The 20746-nt window shown below is 36.6% G+C and overlaps 1 protein-coding gene across 4 annotated transcripts in view; it reads right to left on the minus strand.

Moving 5' to 3' along the window:
• Ac78C (adenylyl cyclase 78C) overlaps positions 1–20746 on the minus strand; it is a 636268-nt gene that overhangs the window by 103217 nt on the left and 512305 nt on the right. For 3 of the 4 annotated variants that reach the window (XR_014132796.1, XM_081769538.1, XM_081769541.1), the window contains one exon: positions 16319–16468. Coding sequence is in view for 3 of the 4 variants with exons in the window: in XM_081769538.1 (XP_081625664.1) it covers positions 16319–16468 (150 nt within the window). In the remaining variant the exon portion in view is untranslated. The remainder of the gene's footprint in view (positions 1–16318; positions 16469–20746) is intronic. The other variant, XM_081769540.1, reaches the window with a different exon arrangement.

Raw genomic sequence — 20746 nt, forward strand, 5'->3', positions numbered from 1 at the left:
AATATCACAGTGGTAATTATAAATGGACGACTTCTCGTTCACTCGAATATAGTGTACATTCATAATTATCATAGTTTTTATATACAGGGTGTATCAAAAGCCAGGGGCAATAAACTTCTTCCATTATGAGTAAAGATACGAAAATATGGAAAGAAGGGAAAATTGTTGAAAACTGTTGGAAAGGTGTTTTTTCAACCTAAAATGAGATTGTATATGAGTGGTATTGAGACTCCCACCATACCAACAACACTACAGTGTTGGAAAACGGATTCAAGCTATTTTTGGTTTCATTACATAATATTCATGTTCCCCGTGTTATTTTTGCGTGCTCTTACAGCTTCCGTTCGAAAAGTTTACTGATTTTGTAAATGCGTTCTCTAAAAGCATGGAGTCCAAATGGCTGATGCGTTTGTAAAAATTCACCATTTTAAAAAGAAAACCAGAAAACCGTCTATTTCCAATAAATTTCGTCTCTTTAAATTTTTGCATATCTTTAGTCATAATGGAGTTGGTCTACGGCCGGACTTTTGAAACACCCGAATTGTTCTGTATAACATCGAATCAATTGTGGTATCTTTTGAAGTCGGAAATAACATACTACCTTAATCAAAAAGTTCCTGGAATCACCAACGTGTGCCGCTCTGTCACCTGATTTGACTTTGTGTGTGTGGTTGCTATACGAGGGTCACTACGAAAGTTTGAGATGTGAAATAACTTCCATACTTAAAATCAATTTAACACTTACATTTTCTAATTCAAATACTGTGCCACAACAATGCGTATCTCAAAACTTTCGTAGTGACCCTCGTACCTGTCAGTGATATTCCCTACCAATTTGAACATCCTAGTTTGCCATTTGTGAAAGTGACGCAGTGTGAATACATCTGTTTGGGTGCATGTTTCGATTTTTGCAATGGAGTTAATTTGCAACACCGAGTATGTGCGTTAAAAACAGATTCAATTGTGAAAAGACCTTGGAAATGTTCGAAAATTGTTTCGGCAATGATGCTCTAAGAAAACAGTGGTTTGCAAGTGGCAAGCACCCAATAAGCTAGGACCGAGAAGACCACGTCGTTTTCAGTTGAAAAGGGTGATGGTCACGGTTTCCAAGGATTACAACGCTGTTGTACATCATAAATTTCTGCCAGACAGTCAACAAGGAGTATTATTCCGGTATTATGAAGAGTTTGCTTGAAACCATTTGCCTAAAACGAAAAGATTTCTGGACAAACAACTCGTGGATTTTGCACCACGACAACACAGAGACGCACAATGCTGTCATTATCAGCGAGTTTCTCATCCAAAAATAACGAATACCATTCCGCAGCCACCGAATTAACCGGATTTAGCTACGTGCAACTTTCTCCTGTTTGATCGACTCAAAAAACCATTACAGGAAACGTCTTTTAGTAGCCGAGAGGGGATAATACGAAAATCGAAGACGACTGATAGACATACCGAAAATCGAATACCACAAATGTTTTGAGAACTGAGTCTGGAATAAGTACGTTACAGATGATGAGGTTATTTCGAAGAGGGCAACACCAATTTTCAAGAATAAATTTGTATTTTTAATTTTGCGTCCTCGGGTTGCGGATCGAGGAGAAGGCCTCTAGATATAGAGGTTAGCTGCGAATATACTGAATAAGCAGTCGCGGACAGACGACTAGGAGTGGTCCTCCAGCTTGGGGGTTTGGGTAAGGCTAACACCCTCATCCTGTAAAAAAAGGTACTTGTTCAGAAACATTCACAAAAGCCTCGGACAAGGACTGATAACTTGGCACGACATCAGCAAAAGAAAATGGACATGAGATTTGGAACATGGAATATTAGAAGTCTTTATAGGGGCAGGCGCGTTAAAATCTGTAACGAGTGAGTTAGAGAAATACAGGATGGACTTAGTAGGAGTTCAGGAAGTTAGGTGGGAAGGAAATGGATCTGAGAATTCCGGAAATTTTACGTTCTTTTACGGGGAAGGAAATAAAAATCACCAGTTAGGAACAGGGTTTTTCGTTCACAAACGAATATTACCAGCAATTAAACGGGTTGAATTTGTTACTGACAGACTTTCTTTTATTACTCTTAAGGGACGGTGGTGTGATATTATTGTTTTAAATGTACATGCTCCAACTGAAGATAAGGGTGACGATATAAAAGATAGTTTTTACGAAGAAGTGGAACGGATATTTGACCAACTCCCGCGATACCATATGAAGATTCTATTAGGGGATTTCAATGCGAAGGTAGGACGAGAGGATATTTTCAAACCGATTATAGGGAACGAAAGTTTGCATAAGGAAAATAATGACAACGGTGTTAGACTCGTGAACTTTGCAACATCCAAAAACCTAATCGTGAAGAGTACAAAATTCCCACATCGCGACGTTCATAAATACACTTGGACATCACCAGACGGAAAAACACATAATCAAATTGATCACGTTTTAGTAGATAGAAGAAGACAATCTAGCATAATTGACGTCCGGTCGTTTAGAGGGGCTGATTGTGACACTGATCACTACCTGGTAGTAGCGATAATACGGGAGAGATTATCGTTGAATAAAGGTAATATTCAATGTCCGAAAACGGAGAGATTTAATTTAAAGAAATTAGAAGAGAGCCAGGTAAGAGAGGAATACCAGATTGAAGTTTCGAATAGATTCGCGGTTTTAGAAGACTCGGAGTGCACTAGTGTTGAGGATACTTGGATTGAAATTAGAGATAGCATTAAAAAGTTCAGCAATAGAAAAATTGGGACACGCGGAAATACGTAGGAACAAACCATGGTTCGACCAAGAATGCATTAAACTAGCAGAGAAGAGAAAACAGGCAAAATTACGGTGGCTACAAAATCCGAATGAAACAACTACACAAAATTTCGCAGATATCAGGCGGGAAACTTCCAAAACTTTTAGAACAAAGAAACGGGATTTTTGAAAGCTAAAATTAAGGAACTTGAAGATAATAGTAAAAATAAAAATATTCGGGACATGTATAAGGGGATCAGCGAATTTAAGAAAGGCTATCAACCTCGTGCTTATATATTAAAGAAATCTGACGGAACAGTTCTCACCGATACGGATAGCCTCTTAAATAGATGGAAAGATTTCTTTGACGATTTGCTGAACACGCAGCCAAAAACTAATGTGCGTGGAGAAAAGGGATACACACCGCAGAACCGTATATTCCAGAACCCAATCGAATAGAAGTGGAAGCCGCTATAAAGAAATTGAAGAAACATAAATCTCCGGGTGTAGATGAAATTCCGGCTGAGTTAATTTTAGCTGGAGGCGAAAAATTGTGGAACAAGATACACAAACTCATTCTCCTTATCTGGAACAAGGAAGAATTGCCACAAGAGTGGAAAGAATCAATCATTGTTCCAATTCACAAGAAAGGCGACAAAACTGACTGTAATAATTATCGAGGCATTTCTCTTCTGTCAACATTCTATAAAATACTTTCAAATATTCTGTTAGCAAGATTAACCCCATACACAGATGAAATTATTGGAGATCAGTGCGGATTTAGACGAAATCGATCAACTATCGACCAAATATTTACCATTCGCCAAATACTCGAAAAGAAGTGGGAATACAATACCCCGGTACATCAACTATTTATTGATTTTAGAAAGGCTTACGACTCGGTTAGGAGAAAAACATTATACAACGTTCTTACAGAACTTGGAATACCGAGAAAGCTAATTAAATTAATTAAAATATGTTTAAGTGAATCCCAAAGTAAAGTCCGGGTAGGAAAATTTTTGTCCACGAGCTTCCACGTCGAAAATGGCCTGAAACAAGGAGATGCGTTGTCGCCATTATTATTTAACTTTGTGCTGGAATACGCCATAAGGAAAATCAAAGATAGCAACCAGGGCCTAGAGTTGAACGGCATTCACCAGGTTATGGCATATGCTGATGATGTAAATTTAATAGGGGATGATAGGAGAACAGTAGAAACAAATGCAGAGATCTTATTAAACGCTTGCAGGGACATGGGTTTAGAAGTAAATGCAGAGAAAACTAAATACATGGAAGTGCGTCGGGACCGTAATACGGCAAATTGTGGAGGCGTTAAAATATTAAATAATGCTTTTGATAAAGTGGATACTTTCAAATATTTAGGATCAATATTAACAGACGAAAATCATATTCACGAAGAAATTAAATGTCGACTAAAAGCAGGGAATTCGTGTTACTATTCGGTTCAAAATCTCTTGTCGTCGCGAATTCTGTCGAGGAATTTGAAGCTTAAAATATATAAAACGATAATCATGCCTGTTGTTCTGTATGGTTGTGAAACATGGTCGCTTACTCTGAGGGAAGAACATAGACTGAAAGTATTTGAAAACAGGATCCTGAGAAGAATATTCGGACCCAAGAGGAACGAGAATGGGGAATTGCGGAAACTTCATAACGAGGAACTACATAGTTTATACGGTTTACCCAACATTGTTAGGGTCGTCAAGTCTAGGAGGCTTAGGTGGGCAGGTCATGTAGCTAGAATGGAAGAAAGTAGAAACGCTTTCAAAGTCTTGACTGGTAGACCCATAGGAAAACGACCATTAGGAAGACCTAGGCGCAGATGGGAGGACAATATTAAGATGGATCTCGCAGAGATAGGAATACAAAGTAGAAACTGGATGCAATTAGCTAAGGATAGAAGTCAGTGGAGAGCTTTTGTGAACGCGGCACTGAACCTCCGGGTTCCATAGGCCATAGAGTTAGTTAGTTAGTTAGTTTTTTTAATTTTGCGAATGAATTCTGGGAACTTTTTTTAATCAAGGTAGTATAGTCCTACTGTCTCCTTGTATTCAAACAACGCAGTTAAAAGCAATATTAGTCTCATATCAGAAGTCTTATCCTATTACCATACAAAAGAAAGGACGGGTATAATATTTAAGATAAATGTAACAAACCTTTATAAGAAAGCATTTCAGATATTAAGGTCTACTTATATGCAACACAGCGCAAAATGCAATAAAATAACTTAGCAGCTGAAAAGCGCATTTCCGCTTAAATGTAAAGTCATTTCTTGAAATTGAACTTTCCTTTTCTTTTCTTTTGAAAATATAGGCAGCAAAAAGAACGCAGTGAATGCTTTTACGAGAGGTTATTGGTTAACTACATCTTTGTAACAAAACTTCCCATATAGTCACTTATGTTCCCTTTACTTCTTTTGTAGTCTCCTTAACGAGAAAGATTTCAAACACAAGACGAAGATATTCTAGTTTCCACTAGATAAGAATATGTTGTTATTTTGTTTCAAATCTTGCTTCTTTTTTGTTTTCCAATTTTAGAATTTCGACATTTTATGAGAGGAATGGAATATCATTGGTGTCTTGCTACAGCCAAAATATTATCTAATTTCTTAGAGCTCCGTTCTATCTTGTTTCACTTATGGAACTCAATTTCTACAATGGACTTCTTCCTTTATTTTTTTGTCTCTCGTTTCTTCTTCTACTTTAATTTTCCGTTTTCTTCCCTTATTTTTCTCTCTTACTCTCGCCTTATACCACACTCTTGAGACTGCTTTTCTCCTTCCTCCTTACTGTATTTTCACTCTGTTACTTTCTCTCTACGTTACTACCTTCTCTTCTCTTTTTTCTCACTTTATTCTCTGTTTTCTCTTTTCTTCGCTTTACTTAATTATGTCTCGTTTATTTCATTTTCTTTTCCTTTCCCTCCATTGGAATTTTCCTTCACTTCTACCTCATATTATGTATCTATCTTCATCAGTTTCTTTCTTTTTCTCTGCTTCTTCTATCTTCCTTTCTTTTCCTGTTTATTTATCACTATCTTTATCTCACTTACTTTCCATCTCTTCTTTCACTTTATTTTTTCTCTATCTTTACATTTTTCTCCCTTTCTCTACATACATCACAGTCTTTTTCATTTTCTTTTTTGCTTTTTATGTTTCTTTGTTCGTTTCTTTCTATCTTTCTAATTATTTATCTCTATTTATAGCAATTTCTCCTTTTAGTGTATTTTTCTATCATCTCGCTCTTCTTTCTCTTTCCTTCCTTTCTATCCTTTTGTTATTCTTATTTTCTCCCCTTTCTTTGTTCATTTCTATTTATCTACATTTCCTTCACTATTTTTTCTCTTTCTTTTTTCGGGAATTTAGAATTTAGATTTGTGGGCTTTCGGCATCTAAGGCCATTTAGCCCGTCACGATTTAAGGGATGACGTCCCTCGGCGAGTACACAATCCGGGGAAAAGGAAGGAAGAAAGCGGCCTGGGATCTATAAGTTAGGTACCATACCGGCATTTGCCTGGTGTGAATGAGGAAAGCCCAGGAAAACCTCATTCAGGATGGCTGGCCTGAAAAAGCATGTTACACTTTTTCGACCGAGTGACCCCACCGGGAATCGAAACTCAGGGCCGCTTGCACCGAAGGCGAGAGCGTTAGTTTTTCTCTTTTTATTTCTCTTTCTTTGTTTACGGATGAAGTCACAAAGTGACCAGATGAACTTCCCCTCACAGGAAATATATCCTCTTCGGACAAATACATAAGTTCTGGATTTAGCAAATAACAAGAATCAAGGACAGTTATGGGGGGAAAAACTCCCATCCCGTCAGAACTTCACATTCATAACATGAAAATGCCTGAATTCTATATATTGGTTCCTTCTTCCATGTTTTTCTTCCTTTTTTTATTTCTTTCGTGTACGCTAGATTATCCATTTTTCACCTGAGTAGTGAAATGACTTCCAATGCTATTACAGTAGACTTACGATTATCCAGTCTAATTTGGCGAAAGGGCAGACTGCATAAACAAAACAACCCCCCCCCCAAAAAAAAAAACTGAATAGGCCGGAGTTATATCATTACTCATTTCTTGCCTCACCCAGACCACTGAAAAGATACGTTTTTATGTCAAAACCAACTTCTGTTCGTAATTTCTGACCTTTTAGTGTGCGTCAGTAATTAATAAATGTTTGTTATACACTGTACTGTACATTTTAAAAATTTAGTACTGGAAAAGAAAGCCCAAGAAAAAAGTTTTACACATTTTAAGATAAATTTTATAATATCTACATAAAATGAAGTATATTGTTTAGACATACAAAGTTAATATAAGCAGAACATTAATGTAAAACATAGGTGTAATTCGTAAATAAATGATGCCATTCATTGGTAAATGATTACACACATGTGAAAATGCCCAAATCAAAATTTAGTTTGTAGTTCTTGAAAAAGACTTTGATGACTGCTTTTGCTTGGCACAGTCGTGTTTTTATGAAGGCGTTAAAAGTCTAGAAGATAGTTCAAAAAATATTATTCATTTTATTATGAAGTTGAATCTTTCCTTTTTTAGAACTAGGCCACATAATACGGAAGCCGTAGTCGAAAGTTTATTGTATTTGATCCACAATCCATAGTTTCTTAATTCAGGAAGTTCCAGCAATTGCCTCTCCATATTAGATCAACACTGGAAATGACACTCAAGAAGAATCGGGTCCTGGACCAGGAATGGGCCATAATCTCGTTCTGCTTTTAACTTTACGAGATTCACCACCAATGGTAACCCATATACAGGTTAATCATTGATTTAAGAACATTATTTTTAAGAATTAATAAGTGTTTACACAAAGAAATATGGTATACGGTAAGACAGACTTATATCCTTTGTGAGTAAGTCATAACTATAACTAACTAACTCTATGGCCTATGGAACCCGGAGGTTCAGTGCCGCGTTCACAAAAGCTCTCCACTGACTTCTATCCTTAGCTAATTGCATCCAGTTTCTACTTTGTATTCCTATCTCTGCGAGATCCATCTTAATATTGTCCTCCCATCTGCGCCTAGGTCTTCCTAATGGTCGTTTTCCTATGGGTCTACCAGTCAAGACTTTGAAAGCGTTTTTACTTTCTTCCATTCTAGCTACATGACCTGCCCACCTAAGCCTCCTAGACTTGACGGCCCTAACAATGTTGGGTAAACCGTATAAACTATGTAGTTCCTCGTTATGAAGCTTCCGCCATTCCCCATTCTCGTTCCTCTTGGGTCCGAATATTCTTCTCAGGATCCTGTTCTCAAATACTTTCAGTCTATGTTCTTCCCTCAGAGTAAGCGACCATGTTTCGCAACCATACAGAACAACAGGCATGATTATCGTTTTATATATTTTAAGCTTCAAATTCCTCGACAGAATTCGCGAAGACAAGAGATTTTGAACCGAATAGTAACACGAATTCCCTGCTTTTAGTCGACATTTAATTTCTTCGTGAATATGATTTTCGTCTGTTAATATTGATCCTAAATATTTGAAAGTATCCACTTTATCAAAAGCATTATTTAATATTTTAACGCCTCCACAATTTGCCGTATTACGGTCCCGACGCACTTTCATGTATTTAGTTTTCTCTGCATTTACTTCTAAACCCATGTCCCTGCAAGCGTTTAATAAGATCTCTGCATTTATTTCTACTGTTCTCCTATCATACCCTATTAAATTTACATCATCAGCATATGCCATAACCTGGTGAATGCCGTTCAACTCTAGGCCCTGGTTGCTATCTTTGATTTTCCTTATGGCGTATTCCAGCACAAAGTTAAATAATAATGGCGACAACGCATCTCCTTGTTTCAGGCCATTTTCGACGTGGAAGCTCGTGGACAAAAATTTTCCTACCCGGACTTTACTTTGAGATTCACTTAAACATATCTTAATTAATCTAATTAGCTTTCTCGGTATTCCAAGTTCTGTAAGAACGTTGTATAATGTTTTTCTCCTAACCGAGTCGTAAGCCTTTCTAAAATCAATAAATAGTTGATGTACCGGGGTATTGTATTCCCACTTCTTTTCGAGAATTTGGCGAATGGTAAATATTTGGTCGATAGTTGATCGATTTCGTCTAAATCTGCACTGATAATCTCCAATAATTTCATCTGCGTATGGGGTCAATCTTGCTAACAGAATATTTGAAAGGATTTTATAGGATGTTGACAGAAGAGAAATGCCTCGATAATTATTACAGTCACTTTTGTCGCCTTTCTTGTGAATTGGAACAATGATTGATTCTTTCCACTCTTGTGGCAATTCTTCCTTGTTCCAGATAAGGAGAATGAGTTTGTGTATCTTGTTCCACAATTTTTCGCCTCCAGCTAAAATTAACTCAGCCGGAATTTCATCTACACCCGGAGATTTGTGTTTCTTCAATTTCTTTATAGCGGCTTCCACTTCTATTCGATTGGGTTCTGGAATATAAGTCATAACTATAATCATCCTATTAACATTGGCAGATAACTTGCAGCAAATTAAGAATCCTCTATACTTTCTTGACGTACAAAGAACAATTATTACCTTTAATACAATCTACACAAATTGTATTATTCTTCTTTCCCTTCTCATTTTCATGTCACACCTTGCGAAACATAATCTCTTCTCGAAATTAATTAAGCTAATCTAAAATAACCAAAATATTGTCGTGTTTCATTTTTTTCTTGATTGCTATTCCTAATACTTCTTCATTGATTTTTCTCTCTCCACCTAGTTTTTCTGCTTCAATCTTCCTCATATCTCATTATCTCGTACGAAACACAAAATATTGTAAGCACATCATAGCAATTAACAAAAAAAAAAAACATTATTAGTTTTATACCATTAACCAAAATCTTTATTTATCTCATGTATATTTTTGTTTTATCTTTTTTCTATCCACTTGTCAATCTTTTCAAACAAAGCATGCATGCATGCATATTATATACGTATACAGGGTGGCCCATTTTAATCTTCCCATGGAAATATCTCAAAAACATAAATGAACTGAACAAAAGCTCAAATAATAAATGCCATGGAGCACACTGAATGGTGTTGTCGCGGTGCCTCCCAGGGCCGCCGTTCATGGGGGCCCAGGGCCCAACTTAAAAATGTTTAATGGAAACAATGGGGCCAGTGATACATCGTTCGATAGATTTTTAAAAACTAAAAAGCATTATGGCAAAAGTTTTTCATATTGGTCACCGTATTCAAGATGGTTGCCAAGACATGTTGCCTGTATCAGATAAAACGTCCAGTACCACTAATATGAAAACAGTTGTAGATAAACGAACAGTCAAAAAGTGAAACAGGAACATGGCATAGGACACGTCGAATAATGTTCTCGCGGTGCCCCCGGGCCGCCTTTCATGGAGGCCCAGGGGACCAACTTACAATTTTTAAACGGATATATGGGTCAAGTGATACCTCGTTCGGTGCCTGTATCAAATAAAACGTCCAGTACCACTAGTATGAAAACGGCTGGAGATAAATGTACAGAATAAAAATCGTATAAAAAAAATCACAGATGTGCTAGACGTCGCAATTTCGCCGTTCCTTCCCGCTTCACCCACTTATGGAGGGATGTTGTAGCGATGATTTTCTAGGAATTAGATTTCTTCCTTTGCATTACGGCACTTTCACTCCAACCATTTTTTCCTCTGTTGCAACATCCTCGAGTCATAGAATGATAAATACCCCTCTGTGATTTCCAATTGTCTTTGTGATATTCGATTTTTGGTCTGTTCATTTATTTTTAACTATTTTCATATTAGCGGTATTGGACGTTCTGTCTGATACAGGCAAAATGTCTTCGCAGCCATTTTGAATACAGTGACCGCCATGAAAAATCTTTTGCCACAACGCTTTTTAGTTTTTAAAGATCTATCAAAAGAGGTATAACTCGCCCCATGTTTCCATTTAAAATTTTAAAGTTGGGCCTGAGCCCTCATGGAGGGCAACCCTGGGGGACACCGTGACACCACCATTCGATTTGCCCCATGACATTTCCTATTTGAGTTTTTATTTGGTTCATTTATGTTTAACTGTTTTCATATTATACTGAACGTTTTGTCTGATACAGGCAACATATCTTGGCGGCTATCTCGAACATGGTGACCGGTATGAAAAATCTTTTGCTACAACATCTATTAGTTTTTAAAGATCTATCGAACGAGGTATCACTTGCCCCATGTTTCTATTTAAAATTTTAAAGTTGGACCCTGAGCCCCCATGAAAGGCGGCCCTGGATGGCGCCGCGACATCACCGTTCAATTTTTCCTATGGTATTTTCTATTTGGTGTTTTTGTTTGGATCATTTATGTTCAACCGTTTTCAAGATATTTCCGTGGATATATATATGACTGGATTTACGGGTGCACTGGTGAACAAGCAACACTTTCATAAGAAGTCTGTACGGTACAACTATCCATCATATTCCAAGTGTCCATAATTAAAGAAATTCCTGATCTAAAGCAGGAAGCTAATTCTATTCTGAAATTTTTACCGATACAAAGCGGTCGTGGTTCAGTTGGTAAAGTGATGACTGCATTCCGAAAGTCGTGGGTTCGATTTTCAAGACCAGACATTGAGCATTTCTAGAGCAATTCCTCATTTGCACCACAGATGCCTAAAGATATTTTTAAAATTCAAATTTAATTCTAAGGTACTAGTAGTCCTCCCTTCAGAAAATTCTGGATCCGACCCTGTGTAAATACAAAAAAAAAAGTCTACAAATTTAAATTATGTTGTTTATCAATTGCATAGCATTTACGTCATATAATAGTGTGTATGCGTCAATTTATTTTTAAAAGAAACTGTTATAACTTCCTATTACATAATGCCTACAAACATATTTCTCTCTCACACTAACAAGTTTCTGCAAACACTAAAAAATTTAAATTTAAAACGTAAATAATACTTTCCCACGTTTATAATATTATCACGTTCATTCCACAATATAAAAGATAAATACTTCCAAGACTCCGTTAATTATTCTTTAGTAGCTTTGTTTGTTGCTATGCTAATAAACTACAAACCCTCTCCTGTAAAAGCTAAAATGAAAATACACAGCGATAACTCTTACAAAATCATTTCCTTTAAACGATCCTTATGTAGCCTAAATGTGTAATTCACCAACTCAAACCCTCAGATTGTCATCCAAATAATAACTCCAGGAAACTTCACTATCTCCAATTACAAAAACAAACCATTTCGAGGCTCAGGAGGAAGCTATCAACATTTATAGGCGCAAATCAATACAAAAAGAATCTTGCATACACACTATCTCAATGATTACTAAAAATTCATTAAAAGCCAATTATAAATCAAACATCTATGTAAAATGTTTCATTTTGCCAAAAAGCTATCAATTTACCAATATTGGTTTCGTAAAAAGAAAAAAAAAATCTTCAAAACAAAATTAATAGTAAGTTCTATCTTCGTCTCTATAACAGTGCCACTTAGGCATATCATCAGGATGGAGAGCTTGATTCGTCATCAATATATTTTCTTGTTCCTAAAGATTTCTGTCAATATTTCTACCCCTGCTTTCACTATATTTTTCCGTTCACATTTCAGTATTTTATCAATAATACTATATCTAGATACCGAGATAATGAAAACTAGTCAATTGTCTCATTTTCTCTCTTCCAAGTTCTATGTTTTAAACAGTTTTCCTCACTCTAACAACAATTATCTTCGTCTTTCTAGTAATTATATACACTCCACGTTCTTCACAAGATTTTCTTGTTTTCCAACGTCATGTTGATTTTCATGTTAAGTCTTAAAATAACAAACAAAATTTACCAAAGCATTTGCGAAAATGTTTCAATTTTTTTAATATCAGTATTTCTTATTACAGTATTAAGGTAATTTTACAGTGAAATCAAAAACAGTGGATGATAAGAAATAAATTTAACAAGTTTCAAGATACCATTCCAGCATTTGTTTCAGTGAGACTGGTGGAAAATTCCTGCAAAAAGCTCAGTCAGGATGGCAGTCAGATTTCCCAGTAGGTGGTCACATTGGTTGGCTTAGAGTTCAACGTTCTTTTTTAGAATCGAGGCTATATAAGGTGTTTCAAAACAACACCTACAACGTTTGGAGGTGATTCCTGACATCAAGATAAGATAAAAAGTATAGACCAACCTGGATGCATAAATCCTTCCTTTTGGAGTTATATGCTGCCGAAAACATGAAAATATGAACTTTGAAGGCCCATAGTTTCAAAACTATGGGATCTACCAGAGTTGGGTCAAGACCACTTAGGTACTGGTATTTGCCCTATCCAAATATCCAAGTTTTAAAATCCTAAGGTACTCGCGCAACAATAGGGAATTGGTGAGTACTTCAGATTATATGCTTCTAGCAAAACTCTCTCTATAAAAATTGTTGCCTGAGTACCTTAGGATTCTAAAACTTGGATATTTGAATAGGGCAAATACCAGTACCTAAGTGAAGTCTTGACCCGACTTTGGTAGGTCCCGTTGTTTTGGAGCTAGTGTCTTCAAAATTCATATTTTCACGTTTTCGGCAGCCTATAACTCCGAAAGGAAGCATTTGTGCACCCAGGTTGGTCTATACTTTTGTCTTATCTTGATGTCAGGAATCACCTCCCAAACGTTGTTGTTGGTGTTGTTTTGAAACATGCCGTATAAGACATGGACCTACAGGTAAATATGACTTGGTTGATTTGAGTTAGCATCCCTTTTCACCACCAAAGCTATATAAGACCTGAATCTACAGGACAATTTAAGGCGTAATCCGAACGACCATAATGAATTCAAATTTCAATGATCTTCCACCAGGAATCGAACTAGGGACTCAATGTTCCAAAAGTGCGCTTGGTAGACACTAGACCAGCGAGGAGGGTAGTTAAACGTGGAATCCGGATCACATGAGCTCCCATCTCGAATCGAATCATGGCTCTCCTAAATCAAAGACGCGTATGATAACCAGATAGTCATCAAAGAACTCATGTGGCTCGGACTTCATATTTAGCTATAGGTCCCCTTCCCATAGATAGTTCTATACGAATGACTTGATCTATGAGATGCTGAAACTTTAGGAAGTTATAAACTAAAAGAACTCAGCAGTGGCGTATTTAGGATTTTCTTTCGGGAACTATGCACAACACGTGAATAAGTACTTATATTTTCTTTTGGGTGCCGACAAATTTTAATGAAGTTTTGCATTATTACGGGGGGAAGTTTAACATTATTTAACAAATTTATTTCGGGAGGCTTGGGCCTCATAGCCACCCCCTAAATACGCCACTGCAACACAGTAATGGCATCTATTTTTAACATTTGATCAAGGACAAATTATTTCTAATTATCCCTTCCCTCATTTGGCTATTTGACTGTTCGTTACAGTGTATTTGGCTACAATTCTAATTGAGCCAGCAGTCAAGTCTTCCTTGTCGGGCTATAGCCGTGGTGCTAAGAAGGAACATTAAAATTCCAAACGAACTAACTATCGAACCGGCAACATCTCAACCGTGAAAGAAAAAGTTTACTAGTGTAATGTAAATGTGCATCTCTGTCTTCTAAACATTGTGGAAACACACAGTATTTTAAAATACGGAATGTGAAGAAGATTTCGAAATACAAAAGCAAAATTTACGTGAATTTGAAATGTTTTGTAATGTCCCATTCTTAAAAGTTGCTTTTTTAAAGGAATATCTTATCTTCTGGCAATTAACCTATAGAACACTGTATTAAAGGGCTTACAATCTCTTATATAGTCATTAGTTGTCTTGTAGAAACAATGTTTTCAAGACAGAAACTGTTTTCCTTTGGCTTTTATCTGATCTTCCGTTCCTGTTCCATTCTACTTCGTAAAAGCTCCAGAAGATGTCGTCCTTTGTACATATTTCTCCTTTGGACACAGATAACGAACAAACGTGACAGTTTCTTGTTAAAAACCTAAGCTGTGTTTAAAGTTAATGTTCTCGGCAAGAATTGATCACACGGAGAGCTTCCTGAATGCATAAGAAGACTCTTACAAGATTATTTCGAAAGAGTAAATGGAGTTAAAGACTTAGTTTAACGTCCCGCGTTATACATGTAAGAAAGGAAATAACATTTTCTATCAAACGTAGCAATTAAGACAAACACAAATATTCCATGCATCTATCAAATTTTAACAATTTGCTACTTGACAAATGTACCTTCTTTTACATATACAGTACATACTAGAGATGGCCAATTCTAGAATTTTTACTTTCCGAATTCCGGAATTTTTACTTTCCGGAATCCGAAAATCGAAAAAATCAGTTTTTCAGAAAAATTCCGGAATTCAGAAAAATTCAGGATTTCGGAAAAATTTCGGAATTTTAAAATTCCGAAATCCAGAAAGTGAAATTTCCGATTCCGGAAAATAAATTTTCCGGAATCTGGATTCCAAAAAAAATTGGCCATTCCTAGTACATACATAAATAAACGAAGATTCAAACTATCAATTAATATCGGCAACAAACTTAATACGTTTCAGCGCAATACAAAAATGAAATGAAATCTTTGAGTTTTACGTCCCACGATTATGCCGGTTAGGCTAAAGGAGACGGTGATGATGAACAATGAATGAAATGGTGGAATGAAGAAAGTGGGAGGAAACGGGAGAACCCCGAGAAAACCCACGCACACGGTGTTTGTCCACCACAAAGTTCACTTGCGGGGGCTGGGATCGAACCCGGCACCCCAATCACCAGAGGGGAACGCTCTACCACTGAGCCACCGCGGCCCCCTTAGCGCAATACAAATTTGTTTTCTCTGATCTTCTCGAAGCTTACACATGAGAAATTACTCTCAAATATTTCAATTTTGTTCGCCTCAACTATATCTACGAGGTGAAATCTAAAAATAAGTTTCCCGTTCTCCCTCATTACCACCATTGAGAAATCATAAAACAATGAGGACTTTCTGTTAACTCCCGTCGGCTTAACTGCCCATCTTCTTAAAAAAAATCGTTATTGGCCCCGCTGTGTGCTCTAAATCTATAACAACATACACAAAAAAAATAACAGAATAGAGAGTACTTCATTCAGTATTGTAGCCTCAATCTTTTTCTTTTTCAGTTCACGTACACTACAAACAAATATGAGGTTTGTGTGATAGTCTAGTGCTCTTTGTTCAATACTAGCTGTAAGCACCCCTCGTTGTCGGGTTCTAATTCAGAACATGAATACAAATAGTAAGCACTTACGGTCTTACTTAAGAACTTGTACCCCCCCCCCAAAAAAAAATCATTGCCTAGGATTTATCCTCTATCGTTATGTAAGCCCGCACGCCCAGCATGTTATGAGGGTTGCATATAGGCAAGGTATAGAAACGTACATGTGAAAAACTGCTACAGAAGTCGGCAGCAGAATAGTCACGTTTTTCTGACAATTTTATAACAGTTGGCAACAAGGAAATATATAAATACAGCTAGTATTTGAAAAGGGTTTACATTTATATTTTGCCTGAAAAATTAAAATATATCAACTTACATTCTTACATCAACACTTTGTGCAACTTATTCGAAATGAATGTAACGACATTCCTACCTGTGTCTTCTGTCTAACAAATTGGATGGCTTTGATCATGTGAAGGCCCATCTCCACGCAACAATGAGCATGGTCGTCTCGAGGATCTGGCAATCCTGACACGCAATAGTAACAATCGCCCAGTAGTTTGATTCTCAAACAATGATTCTCCTGTAAACAAGAAAGCGCCACTAGTAGAAATAGTAATGATTATATTATTATTATTATCATTATTTATTTATTTATTTATTTATTATTTATTTATTTATTTATTTATTAAATCTAAGAAAAGAAAGATCTGGTTGTCGCCATATGAGCTTGGACATTTTGAATGGGGAAAAGAAAAGGAAGTTCCTTCATGAAGAACCTTAACTCATTATAAGTATATATATATATATATATATATATATATATATATATATATATATATATATATATATATATTATGTGGAGTGTTACAAGTTTAATTCTGTTTCCTATGTAAGAAATATAAGGTACTGCTCCTTCCGCTCAAAACAAAGAGGAAGAATAACTGCAATTAGGGCAATAACGTAAAGGGTCACTGCTTCTGCCATTATTTGGATAATACAAAAGCAACGTTACGAGGTTTTCTACCCTGCCAATCAGAAAAAGAAATCTAAAATGTCTTTCTCCATAGAATATAACGCCTCTATTCTCAGTACTGAAAGAGGAAAGCCATATGTTATTGTACGCACAAACATAACACGAAAATGTTACTGTTTAGTAGTTGCCTTTTTCTAAAATTATGTCCCACGATTCTGCTCAAAAAAAAAAAAAAATGATAAAAGGAGTTGTGAAATAGTTATCAATGTTCTAAACAAAACGTTCAGCCGCATAAAGTATCCGATCTTTTGCTCGTTAGTCGAAAGAAGTATACCATTATTTGAACACTAATAATTTTCAGCAGGGGATTGAGGAGGGGTAGGAGGTGATATGTTTAAGTAAGCGAAAACGACAGGTATTAATGTTCAAGCCATAGCTTTCGGGTTCACTGAGATGAATAGTCACATTCCAAATTCTTTTTAAGTCCAAATTTATCCTCAATCGGCATGGGGTGGTGAGAAGTGATGTGGGAATGAATGAAATTACGGATTTGTGTCATTACACATGGTGGTCGGAAGTGGGGTATCCCCCCTTTACTTTCAACATTATAGTGTTAGTTATGGTAGAATGTCTGTACACAGTTACCTTGAAATCTTAAGAGACTTTCATAATCATCGGTATGATCACCATCCATGTCGAAACACTGATGAATTCTGCTCTAAGTTCTCGCAGATGTTTTGCGGAGAAACTCCGGAGTCACGAGAGTGAAGACGTGTTCCACAGCTGCTCGTAATTCCTACGTTGCGTGATATCGAGTGTTTCTTACTTGTTGTTTTATGAAACCCCAGAGAACATTGTGTGGTGTCGTAGATGGAGACTTCTTGGAGGCCAGGAAAAGGGAGCTGGTGGAGATGCATAACATATTCCAATCCAGAGGCCAGAAAAGGTCTGATTCAGGTAATTGCGCACGTGAATCGCGAAGTGCGCTGGTGCTCCATCCTCCTGTATCACAACAATGTCTTTGATACCATTACCAGACAATGCCAAGCAATGTTACCAAGCAAATGTGGGTCTGACGGTTTTCTAAAACCGTCAGAAAACACCAATTAGGGGCACGCCCACTTCAGGACCACCCTGTACATTCATTGAAATGAGTATCTTAAGAGAAGCGCAGGATTTAAATACCTTCTATAGCTAAACCTATTCCTTCCGTGCGAAGAAGGAGCACTTCAGCTAGTAGACAATGAACACTCAAATTTTGTACAATGCAAACATCGACAGAAGGGTATTGTTTGACATACTTCGCAATACCACCAAAATAACAGTGTTGCCAATCCAATGTTAAGTTATATTTGTAAAATTGTTCTACGGCAGGTTATTACAAATTTCAAATTTATATAATAAACGAAAACATATTTATTCTTCAGTGTTGCCAACTAAGGACGCTACAGCAGCATCAAATTTTTTGAGACCTCTACAAATGTAATAAAGTAAATGAGACGAACGGGACAATACAATCCACAGTACCTAAGTATCGAATACTAACATCATGATATGAAGTATATTGAATAAATAGGAACAGAGGTACAAGAGATTGGAAATTTCTCTTTTCCAAAGTTTTTTTTTTTTTTTTTTTTTTAAGAGAAGAGCTCAGATAAGTACCACGTGTAATTACGTGTTTCATTTTCATTTTTTTCAATAGAGTTGAGTTAGTTTTGAGTTTAACGTCTCTTTCAGCAGTTGGTTAGTTGTATTCGAGATTTGCGTCCCTTTCAACACTAAGGCTGTAAGAGACATGGACCCACATCGTAACGTGGGATCCGAACCACAAGAGCTTCCGCCGTAAAATCAAATACGAAACTTCCGCATCGTAGAGTCGTGGGAATCCGAACCCGAAACATCCCGACTTTTCCGTAAATTTAGTATAATTTTACGGATGATTTTACTAATTTTAATATAACTTATCCTCATATTGAATTTGGGCCTCCACAAAGCTTTGGAACTCTCCCGAAATAAATTGCTGCGCGAACGATAACCAAATAGCAACGAGAAAGTTCGCAGTGCGATTTGAAGAAAATACAACTTTATGTTGGGTTGGCAACACTATTAATTTGATAATATTGCGGAGTATGTAAAAAAAATCTCCCCGTGCTGGTATTTGGATTGTGCTACGTTTCTAGTAATGTATATGTACTATAATGTTTATTATATAGATAGATATCGAGAGAGACAGAGAGAAACGCTTTACGCGTTGCCCATGTCAGAAGATAAGGAACCAAGTAGAACAAAGAATGGCAAGCAACGTGTCTGGCGCCGTCATAGTCAAAAGTAAAGAATTTAATAAAAATAAATTACACAAGATATGTCAAAGGCGTTGCACATGGAACTTCCAAGGCCAGCTGACGTGCATGTTCTTGACTAAACTTGGGTTTAAATATCATTAAGACTGTTACTAATCACTTCAGCGACCTGAAAACTCTGGATTCAACACTAATTTCTGTCATTTTGGACATTTTATTTTTCACATTTTCTCACCTTCCCCCGCCTCCACGCTGATGGGGCTTAACTTGCACTTAGATGGCAACGAAAGTGTCACTATTCAACTCAGGACCCCGAAAACTATGAATTCTACACTAATTTCGCTCGTTTTCGATTATTTTTACATGTTAACCCCTTCTTAACTACTAACGATGTGTTACTCTCATATGCCTTTTAAAAAAAAATTAAGTTATATACGTATGTAAACTTGTTTTTAGAAATGAGCTTACATACCGAGTTTCACTTTCTAACAAGAGAAATTAATAAGATATTCTAATTTTTACATAAATTTTAAACCATCTTCCCCTTTGAAGCCCTTTCCTCGCCCCCTAGAATACGAACAAAAAGTTATATTAACCTACAGAGTACCGTCTCTTCGATACAATTGCTTTGAAGTATGCTAAGTCAATAGTGTCCATTTGTATACCAGACAAACACATACACTTTCATATTGTATATTCGCTTGTTTATTTCAAGAATGACATAATTCCAAAGTCGCTCTTATTGAATTATGGACAGAAAATGAAAGTAAAACATAGTAATCTTGATGTCTACCTCTGGTAAAAGTTTCATAGAGGGTGCTAGAGAGCACTTTCTGTCGTTCTTGCGCCAATTTGTTTTCATTGAGTTTCAAAACTTTAAACGCTTCTCCCGAAAAGTTAGGAATTCTGAGTTATGTCGTTCTTAAAATAAACAGGCCAGGTTGACTGCCAAGGTGATTTGAGGGTACTGGTTCCAGGAGGCCATATTTTTTTTTCTTACCATTGGCTCGATTATGGATAGTTATATCACATATTTGTCGCGATATTTTTTCTCCCGAAAATGTACCAATGGGAGCCGAGCACCATATGTGGTGTTCATGGTCTTTCACAGTAATTTGTGACGATGAGTATTATATATGACGCTCAAGAACCTGGATAGGTTAGTAATTTGTGATATCAAATATGAGCATCATATATGGTGCTCATGGCCCCACAGAGAAATAATGTAAGCATCACATATGATGCTCATGGCAATATATAAGCCTATATGAGAGAAAGAGAGAGAGAGACGGTCCCAAGCACTGCCATTCATTTCTCATTTTGAATTGAGGATATATGGATATATCTATTGCCTCTTGAAAGAGAGTGGAAAGGATGTGTCAACGACATATTTTCAAGAAAGAAAGAAAGAAACAAACAAACAAACAAACAAAAGAAAATCTGACTTTGTGTTATACCCGTAACTCGGTCCTGTAGGCTAAAGGGGACGAATGGTTAATTAAAATGAATAATTATTAATTAATTGTGGAAATTCATATGTAAAAAGAAAAGATAAATATTCAAAAGCCATGGTCACGAAGTTGTC

This window comes from Thermobia domestica, chromosome 8 (assembly GCF_964235325.1).
Source record: "Thermobia domestica chromosome 8, izTheDome1.hap1.1, whole genome shotgun sequence".
Classification (NCBI taxonomy): domain Eukaryota; kingdom Metazoa; phylum Arthropoda; class Insecta; order Zygentoma; family Lepismatidae; genus Thermobia; species Thermobia domestica.